The sequence below is a fragment of the Bufo gargarizans genome, chromosome 2 (assembly GCF_014858855.1).
Source record: "Bufo gargarizans isolate SCDJY-AF-19 chromosome 2, ASM1485885v1, whole genome shotgun sequence".
Classification (NCBI taxonomy): Eukaryota; Metazoa; Chordata; class Amphibia; order Anura; family Bufonidae; genus Bufo; species Bufo gargarizans.
The window spans coordinates 213172216-213192330 of NC_058081.1; the positions used below are offsets into that span (position 1 = coordinate 213172216).

Genomic DNA, 20115 nt, shown 5'->3' on the forward strand with positions numbered 1-20115 from the left:
ACTGAAGGAAAAAGCACCCCAGACCATTATAGCGCCCCCTCCACTGTGGCGCGTAGAAAACCTCTCAGGTGGGATCTGCTTGTCATGCCAGTAACGTTGGAAACCATCAGGACCATCAAGGTTACATTTTTTCTCATCATAGAGTAAAACTTTCTTTCACCTTTGAATGTCCCATGTTTGGTGCTCTCTTGCAAAGTCCAAAAGAGCAGTTCTGTGGCGTTCAAGGAGACGAGGTCTTTGAAGACGTTTTTGTTTTTGAAGCCCTGCAGTCTCAGATACCATCTGATGGTTATGGGGCTGCAGTTAGCACCAGTAAGGGCCTGTCACGGCCATGGCCATGACCGTGACTCCTCAACCGCATGCGGTTGCCTGCGGTTGCCTGCGGTTTGTTTTTGGTGTTCAATCACAGGTGAGGGCGCTGGTGTGTGGCCTCACTTGTGGTTGCCGCGGGCAACCTGTTGTATGAGTTGGTTTCTGCAGAGCAGCCTGAGCGGTGCTGGGCAGCTTGCTGCATGGCATGCGGTTGCACCTAGCAACCTTTCTGTTAGGTGTGTGTGTATGTGTACACTTGGTTTTATGTGTGGTGTGCACTGACACCTTTCCTGCACTGTGGTTGCCCGTGGCAACGTTTGGTTGTGTGTACATGTGGTGGCAGTGTCCCGGCCTTCGGGCTGTCTCCCAGGACACTGTTGCCACCCATGTCGTTGCCAGCGGCAACAGCCACAGTGTGTTCTAGTGTTGGACACTCTCCCTTTTAGTTGGTGTTTCCCTTCCCTGGTGCTGGAAGGGTTAACTCCCTTCCCAGTGTGTGTGTGAGTCACTGGGTGTGTCGGACTGTGGGGTGTGGTTACTAGGGCTATAAAGTCTCAGTCCAGATCAGTTCTCTGGTGGGGTACTCTAACGCTGACCCTGTCTCCTGTCTGTATGAGCCGACCTTGGTGGTAGGAGGGCTCATACGCTGGAACCTAATAGTCCCTGCCAGCCCTCAGTATGGCCCTGAACCAAGGAGTGGGTTACTCCTCCTAGGCACGGAGGAGCCGGAGTCTCACTGGCCAAGCAGCATGAAGATGGGGAACATAAACAGGACTACGGACATGACAGGTGAACCAAAACAGTTCCACACAAACCTGCCACAGCCTTGCTGACTGGAACCCGTGCTCTGAAAACGCTGTCCACACAGTCAAAGGTAAACAGCACACACATGAAGACACACAGGGACCAGGACATCCATAGCTGCACAAAAAACCAAAGACACAGGACATCAACAAAACATCAAGGTAATGGGTTTATGACCGGAAGGGTGGCCCTTACTAGAAGGACGGTTACAGGGTAACAGGAGGACGACTCCAGCAACATGCCTGGAGTACCCCACCAGAGAACTGATCTGGACTGAGACTTTATAGCCCTAGTAACCACACCCCACAGTCAGACACACCCAGTGACTCACACACACACTGGGAAGGGAGTTAACCCTTCCAGCACCAGGGAAGGGAAACACCAACTAAAAGGGAGAGTGTCCAACACTAGAACACACTGTGGCTGTTGCCACTGGCAACGACATGGGTGGCAACTGTGTCCTGGGAGACAGCCCGAAGGCCGGGACACTGCCACCACATGTACACACAACCAAACGTTGCCACGGGCAACCACAGTGCAGGAAAGGTGTTAGTGCACACCACACATAAAACCAAGTGTACACATACACACACACCTAACAGAAAGGTTGCTAGGTGCAACCGCATGCCATGCAGCAAGCTGCCCAGCACCGCTCAGGCTGCTCTGCAGAAACCAACTCATACAACAGGTTGCCCGCGGCAACCACAAGTGAGGCCACACACCAGCGGCCCTCACCTGTGATTGAACACCAAAAACAAACCGCAGGCAACCGCATGCGGTTGAGGAGTCACGGTCATGGCCATGGCCGTGACAGGGCCTTAATTTGGGTTGAGGATCATCCAGTGTTTTTGACGGACAGCCAATTGGATCCTCCGGCTCAGTGCTGATGAAATTTTTTGGGGTCTTCCACTTGACTTTTTTGTTCCATAACCCTCAGGATCATTTAAGAATTTAAAAAATTCAAAATGACTGTCTTACTGCGTCCCACCTCAGCAGCGATGGCGCGCTGTTAGAGACCCTGCTTATGCAGTTTAATAACCCGACCACGTTCAAAAAGGGAGAGTTTTTTTGCCTTTGCCATCACAACATGTGGTCACCTGACAGAAAATGTCAATAAATCCACGTCTTTGCACAGATTTGGCCTTTTAAAGGCATGTGGTCCTAAACTTTTGATCAGCTGAAAAACAGCCTGTTTCAGTTTATTTGTTGTTTTCATTAAATTGAATGCTCAAAAAATGTTTTGTCTCACTCCCATTTCTTCTTGTTGCATGTTGAAGCTCTACTTGGAACCTTGTTAAGATCCAGCCATGCTAAATATGATTTTTTGACTTTTTCAAGTAGTCTTAAACTTTTGATCAGGACTGTAACAGTGTTAGTAATTATGACCTCCAACAGAAAACCCACTACTAAGTGATTTGTCACATATTAACTAAAATCAACAGTTTATAATCAGATATGGTAGATATAAATTGGCTGTAGCTGGCCCTACATATAAATGAGTAAATTAAATCACATGTTACCTTCATACCAGGTTCTCCTTTTAAACCTTGTTCACCCTGAAAAATAAAAATAAATAATGATTATCATTTGTGTAAAATGTATTTTCATTGTAACACAAGGGCTATGGCTTTATTAGTCCAACAACAATGTGTAGAAATGAGATTTATATGTAATGGTAATACTAGTTATTTAGGCTTGCAAATCACATTCTTGATTGAATTGTTAGTAGAAAGAAAAACTAATCCTATAATACACAGTTCTCATTTCTAGAAATCTGAATACTTCGAACAATGTCCATACCATGCTGTTTTTGGACCACAATTAAAGTAAACATTCTATTTTGGAACTAAGTTGATGTTTGTTTTTTTTTTTTTTTGCTATATTCATTTTTTATGTTTATCAGGCTTATACTATCTTTTCAGAATTTTGACAAAAAATTCAAAGCAAGAAGTAGAAAGTTTGTAATATATTTGTAGGATATATACCGTATTTTTCGCCCTATAAGACGCACTCCCCCCCCCCCCCCCCAGTGCGTCTTATGGGGCAAATGCTGCTGATTTTGCCGTATTTTCAATGATACACCCGCCGCGATGCCGCGCGGCTGGTGTATCAGCTGTGAGGGATGAGGGGCTGGGGGCCAGCATCTGCATTTATAATGACAGCGGGGTCCGTGCAGTGACTGTATTCTACTACACAGGCCCCGCTCACTGTATAATCGTATCTGTATTCTGTAATAGTTAATTGTGTATATACCGGTAATCGCATAATCAGCACTACTTACAACTACAAGCGCTCGGTAGGTAGCAGAGAGGAGGGAGGAGACAGGCCAAGAGGACGGGCGAGCGGCGCGTCACTCACTACGTCACGCGCCTGCGCCGCCCACTTTATGAATGAAGCAGGCGGCGTGGGCGCATAACGTAGTGACTCCCGCTGCCAGCGCCGTCCTCCCGGCCTGCCTCCTTCCTACTCTCTGCTACCTACCGAGCGCTTGTAGTTGTAAGTAGCGCTGATTATGCGATTACCGGTATATACACAATTAACTATTACAGAATACAGATACGATTATACAGTGAGCGGGGCCCGTGTAGTAGAATATAGTCACTGCACGGGCCCCGCTGTCATTATAAAAGCAGATGCGACCCCCACCCCTTGTATTGAGGGTCATTCACTACAGGGACACTGTTATGGAGGGGATCTGTGGATGACACATAGCATAAGATGCTATATATGTGTCATCCACAGATCCCCCCCCCCATAACAGTGTCATACACAGATCCCCATACCAGTGCCATCCAGAGACCCCAATAAGAGCCACCCACAGATCCCCCATAAGTGTCACCCACAGATCCCCCATAAGTGTCACCCACAGATCCCCCATAAGTGTCACCCACAGATCCCCCATAACAGTGCGTCACCCACAGATCCCCCATAACAGTTCGCCATCCACAGATCCCCCATAACAGTGCGCCATCCACAGACCACAATTAGTTCAAAACCCACACCCAAAAGCACACCTATTGGTTCAAAATATTTTTTTTCTTATTTTTCTCCTCAAAAACCTAGGTGCATCTTATGAGCCAGTGCATCTTATAGGGTGAAAAATACGGTATATTTACCGTTCTGAAGTTGCATGGATTAGTCCCCCAACAACCTGATCATGTGATGCCCCTGTACTAAAAGTCCAACTTTCATTATCATCATGCCCTTTACTAGGTTTCTGGCCTGGGCAATGGATAGGACATCACTTCTGCTGTTAAAGGGTTAAAACTACTCCTCTCCCATGAGCATTCACACACCCCTGAATCCACCTCATCTGCTCATGTGCCAGGGAGAGGAGCAGTTCTTGCCTGGTCCACAGTGAAAGTGACATCCTGTCCATAGCCCAAGCTGGAAAGCTGCTAACAGGATATAGGACATGATGTCGGTGCAACGGTAAGTATATTACCAACTTTCTCCTACAACTGGGTTCTGTGGAATTAAGGTGGCTTTGTAGGACCTGCTGGGTCCCAGGAAACCCCTTTAATATATCAAATATAGTATATTACACTGTATCTTATTCCTAACTGCATAGTAATAGTATCTAATATTATGATCCAAGGCAATTTGAGCTTTAAGATGATTTTACAATTATATGTAAATTAGGAACTACTTTAAACTTGTAGACATACATGAGAAAGTCACCTAAAAAGATGGGAAAGATAGCTGCACAGGCACCCGGTAAGTAGAAGAGGCCCAATGCCAGCTTAAAAAACTGCTTTTTGTTATCTATTAGGTTGCATGTTAACCACCTCCGGACCGCCTAACGCACATGTGCGTTCCGGAGGTGGCAGCGCTGCGCACAGTCACGCATATACGCGTCATCTCGCGAGACGCGAGATGACGCGACTATGCGCGCGCGCATGCGCAGTTCGCGCCGGCATTTCGCACAGAAGTATTTCGTCAGCAACCTGCCAGCCAATGATCGCGGCTGGCAGGTTGCTGATTTTTAAAAAATCCAATCAAAGTGCCAGATAGCAGATCATATTAGTAAATATGATCTGTTATATGGCTGCCTGCTCCTCTGCTGGTTCTTTTGGTCGGTTGGATCCAGCAGAGGAGCAGGCTTCACAGTGAGTACACCAAACACTACACTATAGCCCCTGATCACCCCCCTGAACCCCAATTAACCCTTTGATCACCCCTTTGATCACCCCTGTCAATCACAAGTGAAAAGAAAAAAGTGATCAGTGCAAACTGTCCCTTTTTTCTTTCACTGGTATTGACCGTTAGGTTTTAGGTATAGTTTAGGTCCCTTGGTTAGGTAGTTAGCGATCAGTTAGCGCCCAGCCCACCGCACCGCAGACCGTTATTCGCTGATTAGCGTATCGCTAATCAGCATTTGTACTTTTATAGTATCTGGAAGTGATCAAAACTGATCACGGTCAGATCTATAATTGTATTAGTGTCACTTTAGTTCGCCCTCCACCCAAAACGCAGTGTTTGCCCGATCAGGCCTGATCGATCGCCCACACGTGCGTTCGCCCACACCCGCCCCACCGCAGTGACAAAAAAAAAAAATTTTTTTGATCACTGCACATTCACTTTACACGCACTGCGGCGATAAAAAAATCAGTTTTGATATTTTTTATCAACCGCAGCGGCCTCCGGTACTTCGCTAGCCTCCCCTTTGTAAGACAGGCTTGCTTTTTTTTTCTTGGGTAGTCTCAGGGAATACCCCTAAATTTAGTTGCCCACATGTCTAACAGGGGGTATTCCTCTGAAGAGGCCTACAGGCTTCTGACCCAGTCGGATGAGGAGTGGGAACCCTCATCTGATGAATCCAGCGGGTCAGAATACGAACCTGTAGAAAGCAGTGGCTCTCTGACCCAAAGTTCGGACGAGGAGGCTGAGGTCCCTGATAGCACCAGGCGTACCCGGCCCCGTGTCGCTAGACCGCAGGTTGCGCAGGATCCGCTTCAAGAGCAGCAGAGTGGGGCTGGTGCTGTCGGATTACGTGGTGAGGCATACACCAGCAGCCCAGCCCTTCCTGGACCTAGTACCAGCACTGCCGTACAACCTGGTGAAGTAGCGAGCACCAGAAGGGCAGTTGAAGCTGGTACGGTGGCACGTGCAGTAGTGACCCCGTCGCAGCCACCGCAAAGACGTGCCCGTAGAGCCCCTAGAATCCCAGAGGTGCTGCCAAACCCTGATTGGCAGTCCCCAACTTCAGCCGCACCTGTAGTTTTCCCTTTCACTGCCCAGTCTGGAGTTCGGGTTGAGACGGCTCAGATCGGTTCGGCCCTGGGATTTTTTGAGCTGTTCTTGACTGCGGAGCTTTTAGACATAGTTGTGGCCGAAACAAACAGGTATGCCACACAATTTATCACCGCTAACCCGGGAAGCTTTTATGCCCAGCCTTTCCGGTGGAAACCAGTCCAAGTTTCCGAACTTAAAACTTTTCTGGGCCTCCTCCTCAACATGGGCCTGACAAAAAAGCATGAATTGCGGTCATATTGGTCCACGAACCCGATTCATCACATGCCCATGTTCTCTGCTGCCATGTCCAGGGCACGTTTTGAGGCCATCCTGCGGTTCCTGCACTTTAGTGACAACACCGCCTCCCGTCCCAGGGGCCACCCTGCTTTTGACCGGCTCCACAAAATTCGGCCCCTCATAGACCATTTCAACCAGAAATTTGCAGATATTTATACCCCAGAGCAAAACATCTGCATAGACGAGTCCCTGATACATTTTACCGGGCGCCTTGGCTTCAAACAATACATCCCAAGCAAGCGCGCCCGGTATGGGGTCAAATTGTATAAGCTCTGTGAAAGGGCCACAGGCTATACCCACAAATTTCGGGTCTATGAGGGAAAAGATCAGACCCTGGAGCCGGTCGGTTGCCCTGACTACCTGGGGAGCAGTGGGAAGACAGTTTGGGACTTGGTGTCACCCTTATTCGGCAAGGGGTACCATCTTTATGTGGACAATTTTTACACAAGTGTGGCCCTCTTTAGGCATTTGTTTCTAGAACGGATTGGCGCCTGTGGTACCGCGCGAACTAGTTTTCCCCAACGGCTCGTTACCACCCGTCTTGCAAGGGGGGAGAGGGCCGCACTGTGTAACGAAGAACTGCTCGCGGTGAAATGGAGAGACAAGCGTGACGTTTACATGCTCTCCTCCATTCACACAGACACGACAATACAAATTGAGCGAGCAACCCGTGTCATTGAAAAGCCCCTCTCAGTCCACGACTATAACCTCCACATGGGAGGGGTCGACTTCAATGACCAGATGTTGTCTCCGTATTTAGTTTCCCGCAGAACCAGACGCTGGTATAAGAAGGTGTCTGTATATTTAATTCAATTGGCTCTGTATAATAGTTTTGTTCTCTACAGTAAGGCTGGGAGAACTGGATCCTTCCTCAAATTTCAGGAAGAGATCATCGCGAACCTCCTGTACCCAGGAGGTTCCGTGGCCCCATCCACCAGTGTAGTTAGCCGTCTACACGAGCGACATTTCCCCAATGTCGTTCCTGGTACCTCAACCCAACAGTCACCCCGAAAAAGATGTCGTGTCTGTAGCAGGAGTGGAATAAGGCGTGACACCCGCTATTTCTGTCCTGACTGTCCGGACCACCCTGCCCTATGCTTTGGAGAGTGTTTCCGGAAGTACCACTCACAGGTACACTATTAGCATAGGGATCATCTCACCAGGATAGGCACACAGGGCTATTAGGGCCCATTCACTCACAGCTGCTGCAAACGTCTCCTTTCACATGGGACAAAGTGCATAACGCACTTCGCCACATCTTTGGGCGATTTGCGCTTTGCACATTGACCCATGGGGAAGGAGAGGTTTGTTCTATAAAGGTAAAAAAAAAAAAAAAAAAAACACACCAGTAAGCAAACACGTTAATGTTCAGTTAAAAAAGTTAAAGTTACATGTTCTGTTGCAAAGTTAATAAAATTATTGCGTTGCGGCCTGGTTTTTTCTTTTTATATTTTTTTTATTTTTTTACCTTCCAGGTGGACCAACCGATTGACTAGCTGCAGCACCGATGTGCATTCTGACAGAAGCATTGCGTTGCTGTCAGATTACACACAAGTCGGTGTATGCGGCGCTGCAAGACGGGATTTTCTCCTCTGCAGTGACAGATACGTTTGCCGAGGCATACGAGCTGAGGAGGAGGCGGCGTTCCTATGCTTTGGCAAACACTTTGTATATATAAAAAAAAAAAAAAAAATCCCGGCAATGATTTATTCATCCACATCGATTGATGTGAATGGAGAAATCTGGTTTGCCAGGGCATACGAGCTAAGTGGGTATGGATGTAGGGCGGAGCTCCTATGTCCTGGCAGACGCCTTTCCCCTCCATTTTTTTTTTTTGGCAGAGATTTTTTCATCCACATTGATCGATGCGAATGAAGAAATCTGTGCCGTTCATTTTTTTCTTTCAGCCCAGAGGCTGAACGGAAAAAAAAATCTCATTACCTGTATGCTCAATATAAGGAGAATAGCAGAAACTCCTAATGCTGGCCATACATGTAATGATTGCGGAGACCCTCAAATGCCAGGGCAGTACAAACACCCCACAACTGACCCCATTTTGGAAAGAAGACACCCCAAGGTATTTGCTGAGGGGCATATTGAGTCCATGAAAGATTTAAATTTTTGTCCTAAGTTAGCGGAAAGTGAGACTTTGTGAGAAAAAAAAAAAATAATCAATTTCCGCTAACTTATGCAAAAAAAATAAAAAATTCTATGAACTTGCCAGGCCCCTCATTGGATACCTTGGGGTGTCTTCTTTCCAAAGTGGGGTCACATGTGGGGTATTTATACTGCCCTGGCTTTTTAGGGGCCCTAAAGCGTGAGAAGAAGTCTGGGATCCAAATGTCTAAAAATGCCCTCCTAAAAGGAATTTGGGCCCCTTTGCGCATCTAGGCTGCAAAAAAGTGTCACACATCTGGTATCGCCGTACTCAGGAGAAGTTGGGAAATGTGTTTCGGGGTGTCATTTTACATATACCCATGCTGGGTGAGAAAAATATCTTGGTCAAATGCCAACTTTGTATAAAAAAATGGGAAAAGTTGTCTTTTGCCAAGATATTTCTCTCACCCAGCATGGGTATATGTAAAATGACACCCCAAAACACATTCCCCAACTTCTCCTGAGTACGGCGATACCAGATGTGTCACACTTTTTTGCTGCCAAGGTGGGCAAAGGGGCACGTATTCCAAAGTGCACCTTTCGGATTTCACCGGTCATTTTTTACACATTTTGATTGCAAAGTTCTTCTCACACATTTGGGCCCCTAAATTGCCAGGGCAGTATAACTACCCCACAAGTGACGCCATTTTGGAAAGAAGACACCCCAAGGTATTCCGTGAGGGGCATGGCGAGTTCCTAGAATTTTTTATTTTTTGTCGCAAGTTAGTGGAATATGAGACTTTGTAAGAAAAAAAAAAAAAAAAAAATCATCATCATTTTCCGCTAACTTGTGACAAAAAATAAAAAGTTCTATGAACTCACTATGCCCATCAGCGAATACCTTAGGGTGTCTACTTTCCGAAATGGGGTCATTTGTGGGGGTTTTCTACTGTTTGGGCATTGTAGAACCTCAGGAATCATGACAGGTGCTCAGAAAGTCAGAGCTGTTTCAAAAAGCGGAAATTCACATTTTTGTACCATAGTTTGTAAATGCTATAACTTTTACCCAAACCATTTTTTTTTTTGCCCAAACATTTTTTTTTATCAAAGACATGTAGAACAATAAATTTGGCAAAAAATTTATATATGGATGTCGTTTTTTTTGCAAAATTTTACAGCTGAAAGTGAAAAATGTCATTTTTTTGCAAAAAAATCGTTACATTTTGATTAATAACAAAAAAAGTAAAAATGCCAGCAGCAATGAAATACCACCAAATGAAAGCTCCATTAGTGAGAAGAAAAGGAGGTAAAATTCATTTGTATGGTAAGTTGCATGACCGAGCGATAAACGGTGAAAGTAGTGTAGTGCCGAAGTGTAAAAAGTGCTCTGGTCATGAAGGGGGTTTCACCTAGCGGGGCTGAAGTGGTTAATTACTGCAGAAATATATATATATTTATAATTGATTAATTACGTATATAAATATATATAGGCTGAACATGTGTTCTTGCTTATGTACTTGATACATTTTTATGATTATATAATTTATAAAAGCACAAATTGAACTAGATGGTGTCGTTTCTGAAGAAACAACAGGATGTTGGCTTGAAAACACTAGAGATATAATCAAAGTCTGTTTAACCAGTTTTTTTTAAATTTGAATCCAAGTCACCCAATGACTGACTGACTGTCAAATTTGAGGACCCTGCCATTAACAGTCTAGACTGTAATTTAAATTGTCCCATATAAAACGAATGGCTGAAATGTGATTGGCCTCTGGCTTTAAAATTGTGAGAATGACAGTATTTGAAAGTTTTACTTTGAAGTCAATAGGTGAAATATGATTGGCTGTTTTAGGGTCCACCCACTTTCCCTAAATTTTGACCGCAGTCACCCAGTGAGTATTTGTGCTAAGTTTGGGACACTTGGAATTTGAACTGTGATAATAACAGCAGTTTATCTTTTTTTTCATTAAGGTCAATGGCTGAAATCTGATTGTCTGTTGTTACCCCATCCCTTTTTTTCCTAATTGTGAACCTCAGTCACCCAGTGACTTACACTTTAAGGTTTGGGAATTATGGCATTTTTTTGATTGATGAAATTTGATTGGTTGTTGGTGGCCCAACCACTTTTTCTAACCTTGAAATGGAAACACCCAATGACCACATTTGTGATATTTAAGGTCCATGACATCAATAATGTGAGAATGGCATCATTTTTAATTTTTCCCATTTTAATCAAATAAATCTGATTGGTTGTTTGAAGTTCTGCCCACTTTTCTGAATGTTAATCCCAGTCCTCCAGTGACCAACTGTGCCAAGTTTGAGGACCCTGCCATTAACAGTCTAAGAGCAGCGGCAGTTTTAAATTTTCCCATTTAAACAAATGGTTGATATTTGATTGGCCATTGTAGACTCCGCACACTTTTTATTAATTTTAACCCCAGTCACACAGTGACCCACGTTGCCAAGTTTGGGTATTCTGGCTTAAATACTGTGTGAATGAAAGCTTTTAAAATTTTCTCATTGAAGTAAAAAATCTGATTGGTTGTTTGTAGATCCGCCCACTTTTTAGAGCTCCCTAAATGTGACAGAAATTTTCAGGTTGACCCCATGACTAAGTGACCCAAGTTTGGTGAGTTTAACTTCAAAGCTGTTCGAGTGGCAAAAGTTTAAAATTTTCCAATGAAAGTCTATGGCATAAAGTGGGGTCTTCAGGGGGACGCCCCACGGGCACGGAGGGTGGGATCGGTTAACAAAGCCCACGCAACCTATTCGGGAATGTGCCGAACAAGTGTGCAAAGTTTGGAAATTGTAATTCTACAACTGTGGGAGGAGTAGCGTATAGTAAATAGCTAAATTTTCATTAGACGTTGATAGCTCCCACCACTTTTGGGTTCCCCACTCCAAATTCACCTTTTTATTCGGGTTGACACCAACAATGTGAGTCGGAGCGATTTGGAAATTTTCCCTTTTAAAGTCAATGGCGAAAAAGGGGTCTTCGGTGGTCCGCCCCAGGGGCCCGGAGGGTGGGACTGCTTATTAAAGCACAAGCAACTTACTTCGTTATAGGTCGAAGAAGTGTGCAAGTTTGGCGTATGCACCCCCAAAAAAATTGAAGAACAATATGTTGGCCTTTCAAGCCAACATAATTAAGTACTATTGAAATTTTAGATGTTTAAGCATTTAAAACTTTATGAGGACTCTACTGTTTCTACTTACATCTTTACCTCTTATTCCAGGCAAAGTCAAAGAAGTTCCAGGTTCACCTTTTTGTCCTTTGTCACCTCCTTCTCCCTACACAAGAAAATCAGTAAAGTCAGTCTAATCTACTCAGAGTTTGAGGACTTTACTAATGGACACTAATGAAAAAAGTGAAATCCACAATATCATTCTGACATGGTGCAATCCCAGTAATAATTAGAGCGTATTAGAGTGTGCTAGATTAAAACAAAAGCACCGTACATCATAGCCTTGAAAAAATAAGAAAATCAGACTAAATATAGGCAGAAGATGAGGAAGCAGTACTTCCAAAACGTATCGATGAATATACAACATGTCTGGCAAGCAGACCAGTTCCTTCTTCGGGCTTCAACTAGTTTTCCTTCTGCAGATGGTGTAAAAGTTTGATAATTTCTCTCTATCTTGTAGACTGTTTAACTTGTTTTACTCCTCGGGGGCAGGATCCTCTCTCCTTCTGTGCCAATCTGTACCAGCAGTCTATTTTGCAATGATATTTATAAAAAAAATCCAGTTTGAAATATTTATTGGGTGGCACTGGGGTTAGTTGGGGTTAGTACTGATTTTAAAGTTTGACAGTGACACGTTGTGGTCATTTGTAAATTCCTTAGTTGCTATGTATGCTTCCTCTTATATTGACTGGACCACCCTACCTGTAAGAGGTATTTAAGCTTCCAGTAAGGCCCACCCCTCATACAAGAATACAACACTAACATGGTGTCAGCATTTTGCATAAAGTTCCAGGATAGAATTAAAAAAAAATATATTAATAGGCACTACTATGTTTTACACACTTTCACTGAAAAAGGGTTGATTAGTGGCAAAAGATTGTTTTTAAAAAGTAATAAATTAATATCTGGGAAGAAAAATAGTGCTCTGGTGGCTCAAAACATAACATCAATTATCAAAGCATTTACAATGACCTAACACTCGCTATACTGTATATAACCAATTAAATTATTCAAGTTACTTACTTTTGGACCAGGCTTCCCAGATAACCCAATGTTACCCTTAAAAATAAAATCATAATCAGCATATGGAAATTATTTTCATCACCCAAATTCCAAAACTGCACAGGGTATGGGCACCCTTTTGACTACTTTTTTATGCTTCACATAACCAGTAGTAGAATGTGTATTGCTAATGAATATTTAAAATGTAATTGTATTTCTTTTGAACCCCATTATATATGCTTTTTTAATTTTTTTTAACCACCTCCCATCTCGCTAACGCCAAAGGCGTGATTGCTGCGGCGCTGCCAGGTCACACTAACGCCAATAGGCGTAATCTCGCGTGAGACGAGATTTCCTGTGAACGCGCGCACACAGGCGCGGGAGGTGAGGGAGTGGATCTGCAGCCTGCCAGCTGCGATCATTCGCTGGCAGGCTGTAGATGCGATTTCTTTAACCCCTAACAGGTATATTAGACGCTGATTTGATAACAGCATCTAATATACCTGCTACCTGGTCCTCTGGTGGTCCCTTTTGCTTGGATTGACCACCAGAGGACACAGGCAGCTCAGTAATAAGTAGCACCAAACACCACTACACTTCACTACACCCCCCCCCCCCCCGTCACTTATTAACCTCTGATCACCCCATATAGACTCCCTTATCCCCCCCCCGTCATTGATCACCCCCCTGTAAGGCTCCATTCAGACGTCTGTATGTTTTTTTACGGATCCACGGATACATGGATCGGATCCGCAAATACGGACGTCTGAATGGAGCCTTACAGGGGGGTGATCACCCCATATAGACTCCCTGATCACCCCCCTTTCATTGATCACCCCCCTGTCATTGATCACCCCCCTGTAAGGCTCCATTCAGACGGCCATATGTTTTTTACGTATCCACGGATACATGGATCGGATCCGCAAACACATACCCCATATACACTCCCTGATCACCCCCCTGTCATTGATCACCCCCCTGTAAGGCTCCATTCAGAGGTCCTTATGTGTTTTGCGGATCCATGGATCAGATCCGCAAAACACATACGGACATCTGAATGGAGCCTTACAGGGGGGTGATCAATGACAGGTGGGTGATCATCCCATATAGACTCCCTGATCACCCCCCCTGTCATTGATCACCCCCCTGTAAGGCTCCATTCAGACGTCCATATGTTTTTTACGTATCCACGGATACATGGATCGGATCCACAAAACACATACGGACGTCTGAATGGAGCCTTACAGGGGGTGGATCAATGTATGTGTTTATCCTTGCATTTTGGAAGTTCCTGAGGAGTCTAGGCAGAAAAATTCAAGAAAAAAAAACCATACCAGAAACTTCCCTAACCCCAATGCTACAATGAAAAACAAAATCCAAAATGCTATTTATGTATACTTTACACAATTTTACTAAAGGCATTAAAGTAACATCTGGCTGCACTGGTAAATACTGCTTGTGAAATTGGCCTTAAAGGGGCTATCCATTCAAAAAAATAAAAAATGTGAACATCTGGTCGGCACTTGGGCTTGTGGTGGTGCACGTGGAAGGGATACGTTGCCGGTCTTTGTAGAAAACAGATGATCACAATCAATATGATTTTATTATCACAGCATCAGCTGTTACATAGGATGTGTTTCAGCGTCCAGAGCCTTTGTGAACTATATATGTATGGCATACTGGAGAAAGCGAGTGCCGGGATCATCTGTTTTCCCCCAAAAAATAAAAAGAGCAGCCAAGCCTATAAAAGGAAACCACTACTCATCTCTTGTATTCCCATCAATCCAATGCAGATACTCTGGGTTTCCTTCCAGTATGTTTTCACAAAGCAACCAGCATGTGACTACTGCAGCTAATCAGTGGCCTCAGTGGTCAAGTGTCATACTACTGCCACCAGCACTTAGCAATGGCAGCCACTACGCGTGCAACAGCACAGACCACTGATTGGCTGCACATGATGGTCGCTTTTATACACAGACTCGGGTGACCACTGAAGTGTCAACACTGTGTTGGCGGGAGATAGAACAGGTGACAAGTAGATAGATCTGTGACTTGACACCATATTTTGTAAAGATAACTTAACATAACTAAAGCGTGTATTCTCACATGCTGGATTACATGTTCACAGCACATACTGAAACAGAAAGACAACTTTACTCACTCGTTCCCCAGGGTCTCCCTTTAATCCCGGCTGACCAGGGATTCCATATCCTGCTTCTCCCTAAAATAAAAGCAGTTAATTTAAATTTTCATGTGTTTAGCATAAACGGTACTTAGTAGTCATGAATTTGTATCAGATTGTTACTATGAGACCTTTTCTGTAAGAATTGCAAACACTCCTTTATTGACTAGAATGGATAAGTGTGATAAACCTTTACACCATGTTGAGTCTGGAATGGTGCTGTTTAAAAAAAATCCAAATGTGTCATTGAATGGAGTGGGTCTGCGGCATCTATTGTAAATAACTGCGGTAGAAACCAGAGCAGTTTCTGCTGTGGTATACGTGGTGGAATTTCACGGCGTCAAAAGCTGCTGTGTGATCAGACCCTATGTGTACATTTCAACACAATTAGCGACTACAAAAATGTGTTTATTTTAAACGAATACATAAAGAAATTCAGGTTCAAATTAAGGCACTCTTTCTTGAGTTCACTATGAGCCTTAGGCCTCTTTCACATGGGCGTCTTATTTTTGGCCCGGATAAGAGGCGGGTGCGTTGCTCACTCACTCACTCATGACGTCACTCCGGTCATCACATGGTACGTCACATGATCTTTTACCATGGTGATTCACCATGGTAAAAGACCATGTGATGACCGGAGTGACGTCATCAAAGGTCCTTTACCTGTATTTAATGCTCACCACAGGTCCTATTCAACAAAGGAGACACAAGGAGATGCCGGGCTTCGCGAGACCAAGTGGACTAAGGTGAGTTAAATTTTTTTATTTATTTTTTTTTAACCCCTCCAGCGCTGTTTTACTATGCATTCTGTATACAGAATGCTATTATTTTTCCTTATAACCATGTTATAAGGGAAAATAATAATGATCCGGTCTCCATCCCGATCATCTCCTAGCAACCGTGCGTGAAAATCGCATCGCATCCGCACTTGCTTGCGGATGCTATGCGATTTTCACACACCCCATAAACTTCTATGGGGCCTGCGTTGCGTGAACATCGGACAATATAGAGCATGCTGCAATTTTCACTCAACGCATAAGTGATGCGTGAAAATCACCGCTCATGTGCACAGCCCCATAGAAATGAATGGGTCCGGATTCAGTGCGGGTGCAATGCGTTCAACTCACACATCGCATCCGCACGGAATACTCGCCTGTGTGAAAGGGGCCTTAGGGTACTTTCACACTTGCGCTGTTTGATTCCTGCAGGCAGTTCCGTCGCCGGATCTGGCAATCTGTATGCAAGCGGATACCATTTGTAGACGGATACGGATACGTCTCACAAATGCATTGCAATACCGGATCCAGTTGTCATCTTGAAAAACAGATCCGGTATTTCTTTTTCACATTTTTTAAGGTCTGCGCATGCGCAGACCGCAAGACCGGATCTTTTTTTCTGGAACACTTGGGGACGGATTTGGCATTAATGCATTTCAATGGAAAATAATCCGGCATTCCAGCAAGTGTTTCGGAAATTTGGACGGAGAAAATACTGCAGCATGCTGCTGTATTTTCTCCGTCCAAAAACCATACAATGACTGAACTGAAGACATCCTGGTGCATACTGAACGAATTGCTCTCCATTCAGAAGTCATTAGGATAAAACTTTCATTTTTTTCCAGTATTGAGCCCCTAGGACGAAAAGTTTAACGCAAGTGTGAAAGTACCCTTACAGCTGAATGACATCTGATCCACTAAATCATTGTTTTTCAAATTTTATTTTTTTTTTCCTATTATCAATGTCCCATTTGCACTTAAAGTTGCTTGTACCTTAACTCCTTTGGCTCCTTGGTCTCCTATGAATCCTTTAGGGCCTGGTGGACCAATGGGTCCAGTGTCACCCTAACATATAAAGTAAAAATGTTTATTTATTAGACTTATAAACCCATAACAAAAATGCTATTGGCTCTGCACCAAAACTGCATTATACTGTATTGTTTATACGTACCCTGGAACCTTTCTTACCAGTTGGTCCAACTACCTGCAGAATACAACATTTACATAATTAATGAGGGGGGAAAACTATTGATGTGCTTTATTTTTGTACTTATTTCAGATGGCAACAATTTCATGGTCACTAAAATCCATAGGTTACCATTAGCATCAATTTATCATTCAGTGCGGCCAAAAAAAGCAGTGCAATTTAACTTAACAGTAGACTCATTTTTTTAACACAATTAGGGATGAGCGAATTTTATATTTTGAAGTTCGTGTGCGGGTTCGTGTTGTGGTATTTACTGAATTGCGTTATGGATTCCGTTACCACGGACCATAACGCAATTTCATGATGCAATGCATAACGGAATGCCTTTAGAGTCATTCTGTTATTCATTGCTTAATAATAGAAGTCTATAGCCTGCATAATGGATGCGTCCAGTTTCTGTTATGAAGGAGAGGACTCCAACATAACGCAAACCCGAAAGATCCATTATGCAGGACATAGACAGAATGATGACAGAATGAATATTATGACAGAATGAATAACGGAATGACTCTAAAGGCATTCCGTTATGCATTCCATCATGTAATTGCGTTATGGTCCGTGGTAACGGAATCCATAACGCAATTCAGTAAATACCACAACACAAACCCGCACACAAACTTCAAAATATGAAATTCGCTCATCCCTAAACACAATCAAACTTTTCATGAAACAGTAAATACATTAAAATTCATATTACATTTTAAGTGTAAAACTGCAATTCTATTTATTCTATTATAACCATTTACTAGCATCTGAGCTTAGAAATACAGATGGGTCCATGCTAACCGAATCTTGAATTTGTTTAAGTATTCAAGTTTCTCATAAAAAAAAAATAAAATTCAACACAGTATCGCAATATGCGAGCCAAACAGGCTGAAATTCACAACACAACCACTTTGTGGCCGCATTTATACAAAAATAGGGTCAACATCTCATCACATCATCTTGCAAAATTAAAATCTTTGGACATGTCTAGCAAAGAAAAAAAAAAATGAGTTTATTCTAGGACATATACAGTCTTTATGTAAATGATTAGACAGGATACAATTTTAGGGTTAAGTTTAAAATTTCTAAGTAATTAAAAATGTTGTAACTGTTAAATATTGTAATTTTTGTGTTAAACTTTGTTGATTTTATAAAAAAAAAAGTTGCAGTATTGTAGGTTACCCCCATTGCTGGAGCGCCTGGAAAACCTTGGATCCCCTACAGAAAAACAAAACAAAAATAATGGATTATACAATTAGTTTCCAATTTCTATTAAAATGTTAACTAGGAGTCAAGCAATACATTTTTGTTTTATTTAGATGCAAGTAGGTATTTTTTCGAACTTCCTAGAGCTTGAATAATGAGCTTTAAAGGGGTTCTCAGGCTCTCCTATATTGATGACCTATCCTCAGGATAGATCATCAATATTAGATCTGTGGGGGTCCGACGCCCAGCACCCCTCCTGATCAGCTGTATGAGGAGACAAGCATGCATTGTGCAAGTGCTGTCTCCCTTCTCTCTTCCTGCTCTGCTGCTGCTTTTCCATAGACATAGCAGCAGCAGGAAGAACGACGGGAGATGGCACATGCACACTGCACTCGCCGTCTCCTCATAGAGCTGGTCAGTGGGGGCTGCCGGGCATTGGACCCCTGCCGATATGATATTGATGAACTAATCTGAGCATAGGTCATAAATAAAGGAGAGCTCGGAGAACTCCTTTATTGTATGGCTCAAGAGAAATAACGCAGGCTATACACATTAGATAAAAGTCAGCCTTCTGATTTCAGCAGGATCAATCGATTATCAGCTACTGAAGAAGCAGGCTTGTTGAATTCCAACACCTTTGTTTTCATAAAATATAAGTCTGTTAGGAGCGGGGCTCCCCTGGCAGTATTATGCTGACTTTTGTGGTGTAACTTTTATTCAGTTCACAACAGAGGCATAATAAACGTGATGGTTGCAGAACACTCTGAGGCTCTGTATGCTAGCTGTTTACAGAATACACGTGGTGACACAACAACCTTCTTTGGTGGTCCTCCACTGGACCAAAAACCAAGAGGTTCTCCAAGTGGACCACCACAATCATCTTATGCCCAAGGTTACCATTTGCATTTACCCATTCCTGGAGTACTGCTGTGGTTTCTGGAAGGTGACACCTTCCCACAACCTGCCCCACTTAGTCATATTTAACATCACACCAGCCACCTTTTATGGATCTCCATTGGGCATCATAGTTGTTATGGTCTTTCACAGACTGCCTGATGCACCACCGCTGCAAGCTTGCTGCCTGCGTGTAAGGAGTACTTGGAGTAGCAGGAGATCAATCCCAAACACCATTTTATTAACACAGTTTAAGACAAAGTCCTTGTTTGATGAGGGATACTGTCTCTATATAAAGCATGTGTGACAACTGATACAACAGCAATAATGGCAACAATGTCAGTAGCAACAACAGCAGTAACTTTACACTGGTTAACTTTCACATGCTGTTGAGCATACTACACTTGAGCTTCACTTGCACATAGGAGAAGGGGTACTCTCAGATTACCTCCAAGATTCCTGTGAGTTTAACGCTGTCCTTCTACATTTCCTCCATCCACTTCCACTATGGACTGGAGCATGGAGACCCCAGACTGGGCCTCAGATCAGCCAATCTCTGGGCTGGTATCTACACATCCCTCACTGATCCAACAATGGCTCCTAAAAAGTGACACTCTCTCTCTCTTTTTGTGACAGCACTGATGTCTTTCTTCACAACACCACTGCAGTACTTTAGATTTCTAGGCCTTCTTTATCTGACAGTCTCACAGTGTCTACCCAAGAACCTCACTATGCAGCTTCACTCAGGCTTTCAGTCATTCACTTCACTTTGTGGCTGTTCTCGGGGAAACCCTGTAAGAAAGCTTCACTGGCACCTCATGTGGTCTCACTGAACACACACAAAACCCAAACACTGCATTCTAACAGTTCTCATGGCTGCTCCTGACTAGTATCACAGGCAATGCTCAGTGCTAATGTCGGTCTCTGCGT

The 20115-nt window shown here is 43.6% G+C and overlaps 1 protein-coding gene across 1 annotated transcript in view; it reads right to left on the reverse strand.

Annotated features, from left to right (window-relative positions):
• Window positions 1–20115, reverse strand: part of LOC122925784 (collagen alpha-1(VII) chain-like) — a 556601-nt gene that overhangs the window by 421045 nt on the left and 115441 nt on the right. Inside the window, 7 exon segments of the mRNA XM_044277135.1 lie at window positions 2637–2672; window positions 11965–12039; window positions 12957–12992; window positions 15097–15156; window positions 16887–16958; window positions 17065–17097; window positions 18268–18303. Coding sequence (XP_044133070.1) covers window positions 2637–2672; window positions 11965–12039; window positions 12957–12992; window positions 15097–15156; window positions 16887–16958; window positions 17065–17097; window positions 18268–18303 — 348 coding nt within the window.